This window comes from Enoplosus armatus, chromosome 11 (genome assembly GCF_043641665.1).
Source record: "Enoplosus armatus isolate fEnoArm2 chromosome 11, fEnoArm2.hap1, whole genome shotgun sequence".
Classification (NCBI taxonomy): Eukaryota; Metazoa; Chordata; class Actinopteri; order Centrarchiformes; family Enoplosidae; genus Enoplosus; species Enoplosus armatus.
This window is the reverse complement of record NC_092190.1, coordinates 17,765,217-17,774,908: the sequence shown is the minus strand read 5'-3', so window position 1 is coordinate 17,774,908 and position 9,692 is coordinate 17,765,217. Positions and strand designations below refer to the sequence as shown.

The following is a 9,692-nucleotide window of genomic DNA, read 5'->3' as shown; positions in this document are numbered from 1 at the left end:
CTCCACAACAGCAAGCTGCATTTCTCAACTGGCCCAGTGGCTTGCTCTGGATCTGTGCCACATGTGGATATGTATTTCTCCCCTAACTGCTCCAGGGCAGTGTCACCCATTTCAGTTTTTATTGGCTCATGCCCTGTTGTCTAATTCTGCAGGGACTCCAAGTCAGGACAGGCAGCAGCAGGATTCAGGGTAATCAGCGTGAAAATGAAAAAATCACCTCCTTCCAGTTGTTGCCCACCAACGTTGTCAGACTGTAGTGGCTGAGGAGTAAGCCTGTAAGATTCCAGTAAGTAAAAATGTTATCCTGCTGCAACTCCTGAAAACTTTAGCACTATGTCAGAATGATGACATATAATATGTTTTAAACTTCAGACACAGATATCTAACGCCTCCATTAATACCCACCATGGTGGACTCTTTCTTTAATTGAGTGGGACGACTCCATGAGTTTAGGTGTCATTCCTTAGTGCACAAAATGACTGAAAAGACTTTGTCCAGTGTACCGTGGCAGGTTATGACTCTTCACAGACAAATTAGAAGTCAAATTCTCTCCGGGGAACTAAACTCATGCATCCATCCAACCTGTGAATACAATTCTAAATAAAGACATACATTTCTTATGGTAAAGAATCCCTGAAAAGACTGTAATGTAAGTAATGTCAATGTCAGTTGAGCACACACAGGCTGTTTCAGCACACCCCTTGCATTTCACATTGAATTCACTGGGGCATTGTGACCTTGAATGAGGTCAGGACAAGAGTTTTTAAAAGGGCCAGCAACACATGCAGCCCTACAGCAAAGTAGGAAGTTTAAGAGGGTGCCTTCCAAAGATAAGGAGAGAGCTTTTGTCTTTAAAGTGGGTCTATTGTTCAAATTCAAGCTCTTTCTTCAAACACAAACATTTAAGCAAGCAAGCAAGCCGGATGCTTTCACAAATATTTTTTTTTTCTGTGTGGAAATATAATCATTAATATTTGTCTGAGCCAAAACAAAAGTTTCCACTGGCCCTGACAGCTTCTACACGTCACTCAAACCAAGACTCTTTGTGAGATTATGGTCACTTCTTCACAACATCTGCAGTTGTTGTATTAGAGTATAATTTTTCATGGTTGTCATGTGTGAGTGTCTCATGTGAGGCTTGATGCATCTCGTCTTGACAAGAGACAAAACACAAACAAAAGAGAACGAAGGGTGAATCATCTCTCCTAACCAACTTCAGACACCGGCCATGGAGGGATGGAAAAACAAACGCACCCTGATGGAGCCTCCACTGATAGATAGATAAAGAAGTTATGCATTCCAGTCTGAATAATGAACATAACTCACTGCACAAACACGCAGGGACACTCAGATCATCTAAAGTCTTTTAAAAACAACAAAATCCACACTGCAGCCCCCCTACTAACATTACAGAGGCAATAGCTCATCATTAAGATGGAAAAATACACAATATGTGCCACAAAATGAACATGATACCTGCTACAGATTTTTTATATAATTCTGACAGTGTGAATTATAGTGTGGGAGTTGTAATATGAGATGGAACAAACAGCACTTTAATAAGTAGAGGATGTTTTTGGTGCACTAAATCAAACGGCATGTGAAAAGGAGCACTACAAATATCACAGCAACAAAAAAACCTCTTCTCTCACTGTTACACTCCTGTCTACAATGCATTGGCAAGCACGCACATTTCTTCTGTGCACGTATTGAGCTGAAATACACAACCACTTTTCAGCGCTCAGACAAGAGATTAAAGGTATTTGAGTAACCCAAAAACCTTTTGTGCATTTATGGGCGACACCCACATTCAGCTTCAACAACAAAGGCTGGATGCTATTTTCTATGTGGTGATTAAAAAAAAGTGAAGGTGATATTTGAACAGAGGTATCATTATGAAAAGTGATCTCGTGCCGACTTGCTGAGGGGGCCGGGATGAGTTGGAACTGGAGGGCTGGTGTTGACTGAACAGCGCTGCTCATTCTTCTCTTTATCTCACTGGCATTCTTCTGCCTCATTTCAATAGCCATTCTTCACTGAAGAGCCCTCTTCGCTGCCGTTCACACTTCTTGTGATTTGTATTCTAAGTAGCTCACAGATCTTTTGTATTCCTGGCCGATAGCAATCTGAATCCTCACACTGACAGCGGAGGCTGCAGATATCCTGCTGAAGCCCAAAAAAAGGGGTCTTATTTATTAGGAGTGAAATCTCTTTTGTTGAAATCCTACGAAACAATAAGCTCCATGTACACACAGACTCCACGGATGGTGAAAGGTAAATTGTGCAAACAGATTGATTGCAGTGCACTGATCATACCTTAAAAGCTGCACAACATGCAGGGCACAGATGTTGCACTGAACTTTGTTTTGGATGTTGTGTTCTTTTGACTTTTTTTAACATATGAATTTGAAAACAAACCATCAAAAATCACCAAATGTAATGCTGAGAAAAGGTTAAAACCTTCCTGACTTTTGTGTCACCCATCAGTGATGAATCTGGGCTTTGCACTTGTAGCTTCCATTTGCACTACATCATTTCACTTTCCTAAAATCTCCAAGCATTCACTGAGTTTTTTAAATATCTTAATAGATAAGAAATTACAACATTGCATTGACAGTAATATTTTCTTATCTGAGAGCAAATACATTTATGAATGCTGAACGGTTGGTGCTGATTGTGTCATCTGTTGAGTTGAATTGTGTCGTAAACATGTGAAACATTCTGCTCACAAATGTATGTTTCATGTAGGGATGTAAAAGAGATCCAATACCGTGGAACTGGATCATTTCAAAAACCTCAAAATTCCGAACACGTAAACACTGAATTTCAAAACCACCTTGGGAAGTCTTATCAAAATGTATAAACATATAAAGTCTTCAGAAGAAATACTACTGAAAACATCAACAACAAAAAAAAACTTGAGTCAGTGGAATTCCCCTCTGTGCTGAAAGTGATTTGGGGAACGTAAAAAAATGAAATACTGTATGTAATTCGGCACGAGGAGTTCGGCTTGCAGACAGATAACAGAGAAACTGTCTGCGTCTGAATGACGTTGATAAGAGCATCATACCAATACAGTGGCCTTTCTCTGAGCTGCAGATTTCCCCTGTTCCTCTCCTCAGGAGTCCAGCAGCAGGAGGATCTGACGACGACGACAAGCACACAGGATTAGTCTGCAACCCCTTCAGCTCCAACACATGCTTATTACTTTCATTTAAATCCAGTGATTAATACTATTGCTGATTGCTAGATTGATTATTAGATTACTCATTCATGTTCAAGAATCACTGAGCTCTGTATTTTTTTCTACTCAGCACTCAATGATGTGTTTCAACACTGCATGTTCAACAGATCGACTGTAAATCAAGCTGTGTAAGAGTCTCCTTAGTTTTCTGCAGATGCTTCACAGGCTTACTATCCCTATTCTAAAAGAAACTGAAAAGGAAAAAGACATTTACATACAGGTTTTCAGTTATATATTATATATTACATCAGATAGCAGGAGTTTGGAACAGAAATTACAGATTGAATCACTTTTGTCAATATGATGGAGAGGAGCAAAACAGCTCTTTCAAAATGTTCAGCTCACTGTCAGAAATATGACAATCATTTGAAACTATTCTGCATTTGTGGTATTCTGGTGTGTTTTGGGTGAACATAATGCTGGTCATGGCATTTCTGTGCTACTCAGGAAGTCACGTAGTACAGCCACAACTCAAACAGCAGTGTTTTTCATCCCTTAATCTTTTAATAGCTGTAGAAGTTTTCATGATTCAGCCATGACTGCAATCTTCTCCTAAACTTCCTCATTTTGATGAACACCCAATTGTCTAGATTTTCATTACAGCTCACTGCTGACTTTTGGAAATGGAACTATGTTCTGTGGCGAGTTTTGGGGGTTTTCAGGCCATGATGTTAATGTACTGTAGCTTTAACAGAGGGCTTTTAGTTGCTGAACTTCAATCATACCTTGATGAACCTCTGATATTTTAAGAATAAAGATGTGTTCAGTGCTGACATGCACAATATGGGTGTTCTGTCTAATAAATCCAAGAAAAAAAGCATCATCTGTCTGTCAAATCATAATTGCTATTACCAAATAGAACTCTTGAACACAAGGAGACATCAGTGGAATCAATGATGCAGATCGTCTCATTGAATCTATCACTGCTCTCGTGTATCAAAGACATGAAATAGTATTTGCATGCCACATGGAGGATATTCAGTTTCAAACAACCGTCAGCTCTGTCTGCGGGGAGGGCGGGGAGTTTCGTGTGGCCTGGTGCTGTCATCACCGCCTTAACTGAAATCAGAGAGGGCTGGCAAAGCTGTGAGAGAATGAATGCTCTTCGCTCTGAGGCTAGAGAGCCGTTTGATAGAAATCCCACATTATAGGGTGCATGGTTCTTTTCAAATCTACTGGGGGTCATTTAGCACTTGGGAGCGCAGACATAACAGCACTCGAGAAGTGACAGGGTGTGTATAAAGGTGAGGACAGATTCAGGCTTCAGCTGACGAAAACTGTCACCAAACACAGTTATAAAGTGATTTGTAGAGAGAAAAATGAGGCCGGGAGAAAACCCTGAACGACCAATCTAAATGTCAGCCCTCACTTCATGCAGAACGAGGAGGGAAGAGCAAAATGTGAGGCTGCTGAGCTGATGATATAACTTTCCTGGACAGACTTCTGTGTGGGCTTAATATAGTATCAATTACTAGTGACCTTATTGAACTGCTGTGGTAACACTGCAACATATTCCTCTAGGGGTTTTCAGTGGATTTAATAATGGTTAATGATTGATATTATGATTGACACTGATATTAATTATATCTCTTATTATAGTCCAATAAAATTCCTGTGTGCTACTCAGCATTCTATTTAAATGTCCTTATTTAAGTTTTTATCAATGTATTCATGAAGGGTGTGAACGTCTATCTGTGTTGTTGACGGTGTCTCTCTAACATAGGACACTCCTATAATGATGCTCCTGTTGTTGCAGTGTTAGATATGTTTGTATATCAGGATATTCTTCCTCTTACAGGAAGTCAGAAATCAATTTAAAATGAGTTTTAAGAATAATCTAAGCCTTATGTCATGAAATAATTGTCACAGAGGCCAAATAGTACTGACATACTCTCAAACAGCAGTCCTCCTCCAGTTTGTCCTCATGAGACGACCTCGACTTTTTTTCTTTTTTTTTTTGTTTTGTTAAAAGTCGTTTTTTAACAGACGCGTTTTTTGAGGGCAAAAACGTTTCACAAACGCCCTGACCACCACAGGCGGAGCAGTTGGGTTTTATAGTGAAGCCGCTTTTGGAGACGGGCGCATCCTGCTCCTGCTCCTCCTCCTCCTCGGGGGAGGGTCGGCAGCACCCTTTTAAATGAGAGGGTTGCCCGCGGACAACAATCTGATCGGCCCTGCTTCACACACACACACACACCGCTCTGAACGTGACGGTACCAGAGTGGTAAACATGGAGGTGAGTTTGTTTAGTTGTGTTTTTCTTAATGTCTGACAGTTTGGTCTGTTTTTGCTTGAGGCTGTTGGCAATGTGGATCTATTTCAACACGTTCCACCCGTGTTTACAGCGGTGTAATTCACTATACTACTTCATTTATTGTCTCATTTTAAATAAACACGTTACATGATGCAGTCAGCAACTTGGAGAAAAGTAGATGTTAAACTCCAACTTTAGAAAGAAGTTAGCATTAGGGTTTACATTTTTTAAAAGACAAATTGTGGTTGAGAAGTAAGGTAAACAACTACCTAGAGCTCAACTGTTTTATAACTTGTCCTCTGATTCCTTTCTCTTTCAGTACAACATGCCATTTGACTACTTTCAAAACAGTGCTGACAACATCTCAGAGGAGTCTGGCGACTTTGACCAGGACTTCCAGGAGCCATGTGGCAGAGCGCTCAGCGGCGACTTCAACAAGATCTTCCTACCAACAGTTTATGGAATAATAATCATTCTGGGAGTCATTGGCAATGGATTAGTCATTGTTGTCATGGGCTACCAGAAAAAGGTCAAAACCATGACGGACAAGTACCGGCTCCATCTCTCCGTGGCTGACCTCCTGTTCGTCTTCACGCTGCCCTTCTGGGCCGTGGATGCGACCAGCACCTGGTACTTTGGAAGCTTCCTCTGCGTGTCTGTGCACATGATCTACACAGTCAACCTGTACAGCAGCGTGCTGATCCTGGCTTTCATTAGTCTGGACAGATACCTGGCAGTCGTGCGGGCTACCAACAGTCAAGCCACGAGGAAGCTGCTTGCGAGCAGAGTGATCTATGTGGGTGTGTGGCTGCCTGCAGCTGTGCTGACTGTACCTGACATGGTATTTGCCAGGGTGCAAGACACGGGCTCTTCAAACTTCCTCTTCATAGACGAAAGCATGGAGACTGCAGACTCCAGGATCATCTGCCAGCGCATCTACCCGCAGGAAACCAGTCTCATTTGGACTGTCGTTTTCCGCTTCCAGCACATCTTGGTGGGCTTCATACTGCCCGGCCTGGTCATCCTCATCTGCTACTGCATCATCATCGCCAAGCTGTCGCAAGGCGCCAAGGGCGTTACGAAGAAGAAAGCGCTGAAGACTACGGTCATCCTCATCCTGTGTTTTTTCTCCTGCTGGCTGCCCTACTGCATTGGCATCTTTTTGGACACCCTCATGATGCTGAACGTGGTCTCCGCCTCTTGTGAACTGCAGCAGGCGGTGGAGAAGTGGATTTCTGTCACAGAGGCGCTGGCCTATTTTCACTGCTGCCTAAACCCCATCCTCTACGCTTTCCTGGGAGTTAAGTTTAAGAAATCAGCCAGGAGTGCACTGACAGTCAGTAGATCAAGTCAGAAAGTGACTCTCATGACTAAAAAACGAGGGCCCATTTCATCCGTGTCAACTGAGTCCGAGTCCTCAAGTGTTTTGTCAAGTTAACAAAGTCAACCTCAGAGTCTGTGACTTGATGCTCTCAGGGGAGAAAAAAACTAAGCTTTAATTTCAAAGAACTTACTACATTTTGTACAGATGTAAAAAAAAGATTTTTTTTTTATACACTTTGATTTGTTTGCCTTGTTTACTGCAAGTGTGTGTCTTGTGAGGGTTTTTATTGCAATTTATAATTTTTTATGTTCCTCAAAGCAGATTGTGTCCTTAGGCAGTGCCTCATTTCCATTCAGTCAGCTTTACAATCGAGATCCATTTTCCCTGTTTTCAACTTTACAATGTGTGTTGCTGTATCAAAGCTCAGGCATACAATGCCCTCTTCTGTTTTCAGGGATGGTAGCTGCTTTTGAAAACCTGTACATAGTTTGTAGCATTTGTGTGTTCGCACTTAAGTTGTGTGATTATCTGAAAGCTATTATTTATTGTCGTCATCACACTGGACGTTTTGTAAAAGAAAGGAACTGCATGCTGCGTTTTTTACCATGTGAAATTTGTTTTTTAATGTAAAAATAAAAAAATCAATGCTTCTCATAATGACTGTGTTGTGTGCATTTTCACCTAAAACCAGCTCCTCCTCCCCTCAGGGTGTGGGGGATGAGGTGTGTGTGTGTGTGTGTGTGTGTGTGTGTGTGTGTGTGTGTTGGAGGGAGGGAGGGTGTGTGTGTGTGTGTGTGTGTGTGGGGGGGTCTCGTAACACAAATGTCTCCACCTGATCTGCCTAAAAAGCAGAAGGAGGACTGAGCAGACAGGCCCTGTAATTGTAAGAACATCTGTGCACTTTTACATCTTGAGCAGCCGCGACACAAAAGCCAAAATCCTTGGTTATAATTAGCACCCATATGGCTCCTTAACAAAGAAAATAACATGTTAAGTTCTCCTTTGGCTTCTTTTATTTCTTTTCAGTTTACAAGATATACTGCCACCATTATGCTTTGCTTGTAAACAAGTGTTGTCCTCATTCACTTCACAGAGTCGGTCAGTGGGTCAACTTGGCTATTTCCCAACTCACAAAACAAAACAAAAAAATAGTATTCAGAACACAGGTTATATATTCTGAAGATGCAAATAGGCAGACATAGTCTTTGTTGAGCACTCATGCAATATATCATTGGCAATAAATCTGGAATTATATAGTGATGAGAAAAGACATAAAACTGAATGAATGTTTTGAACACACACACACATCAATCTTTCTGTGGGCTCTTCTATCTGCAATACATACTAGAGATTTAATCTGGGTGGACTGGTGACAGAGTGATGTTCAAGTTGGAGACCAAAGGAAGCTGGCAACAATGGATGTCATGGGGAATTAGGTTGTCAAATGGCTGCTGTGCAATGCTGTGCTGGCTTCCATTCAAAAACTCCAATGGAGCTACATTTCCATTTCTTTACATGTAAAAAAAAAAAAAAAAAAAAAGGTGTGAAGTGCCCCCATCAAGTCACAAGGTTAATGGATATTTTGGGGCTCTGGTCTCTCACAGTGAAACAGGATGAAACAAAAGGTGCTTTTTCAGTTGGAAATGTTGCCAGATGATTCAGAATTAGCATAAGAGCTGTGCTGCCGCAGCCAGTGCAGGGACAGAACCTGTGATTAACACTTCACAGTGTGCTTTTTTCACCACCATCCAGAAAGGTGGTATATGGGGATATATGGGGATAATATTGACCTAAATCACACACAAAAAAGCTTTAACAGCTTTATTGATTAAACCCCACAGCGTTATGAACACCTTGACATAATTTACTCAAAATAGATGAAGAAAATGGTTCACAAACGAGATGAATGTGCTTTTAATACCACGACAGTTCCTGAGAGTTCACCGCATTTTCATGTCATTTGTTTAATGAATTTTACTGGTTATTTGGCTCCCATGAATGTATTTCATAAAAACACTTTATCACCATAACCAAACATAAACGGACAAGGCTTTTATCCAAATTGTCCACTTGAGTGCACAAAAAGTACTCAGGCCACCCACGGGAATTAACCCTCGGGTGCAAGAAGGTGCCCTTTCATTCATAATTAAAGCTTTTGCTCTCTCTGTGTGATGAGAAAATACTCACTGCTCAACAAAACACCCATGTAAATCCATGTACAGCCTCTTCTGTACCATCAATTTAAAGAAGTGTTCATTTTGGATAGACTTTTCTAATATGATAACAATCTCATGATTCTGCAGCCACCATCACTTGCAAAACATCAATATCATCTCCTTGTGCAATGCTGCAAAAATCCAACCTTTCTGACATCTAATATATTAGCTAAACAAACTCATGTGTATATGTGTGTGTGTTGCAGCAGTGAAAAGTTTCTTGTTTGCTTTATGGGTTAAAGGCCAAAGCTGTTGAAATGGACAGGAAATGGTTTTTACTGGTGATTCATTACCAGTGTACATCCAAGTTCCAAACTGCAACCTGAGATCATTGTCCAGTCTGTATAGGGTTTCATTTAAGTTTTCCTCTTGTGATATATTAAACTTATGGGTGACAGTATAAGTACCAGTAAGTGTAGAGATTATTTTTGAGGGCTATTGAAAACTACAGATGAAAGGAATGCAAATACCACAGGTTCCTTTTGGGCAGTGACCTGCTCCACTAATGGTTACATTGTTTTGGTTGGAAAGTGATCAGCAGGAAGGCTGTTTCCTGCATCAGGAGCTCCTGTAGCCAACAGCCTGAGAAAAGCTTTGATGACTCCCCACTGTATTCAAACCACCGTCACTCACTGTGCGTGGCCATTCCTGCAA

At 41.1% G+C, this 9,692-nt stretch overlaps 1 protein-coding gene across 2 annotated transcripts; it reads left to right on the top strand.

The window, feature by feature from the left end:
- Positions 1 to 4,915: 4,915 nt before the first annotated feature.
- Positions 4,916 to 7,464, top strand: LOC139292017 (C-X-C chemokine receptor type 4-like). Of its 2 annotated transcripts, XM_070914132.1 has the most exons (3): positions 4,916 to 4,938; positions 5,850 to 6,364; positions 6,410 to 7,464. In XM_070914132.1, exons 1-3 carry the CDS (start codon positions 4,916 to 4,918, stop codon positions 6,934 to 6,936), a joined length of 1,065 nt encoding a protein of 354 aa, XP_070770233.1. In that variant the 3' UTR covers positions 6,937 to 7,464. The 2 variants fall into 2 exon arrangements, with proteins under 2 accessions (XP_070770233.1, XP_070770232.1); XM_070914131.1 differs by lacking the exon at positions 4,916 to 4,938 and adding an exon at positions 5,424 to 5,480 and having other exon boundaries at positions 5,818 to 7,464.
- Positions 7,465 to 9,692: the final 2,228 nt, after the last annotated feature.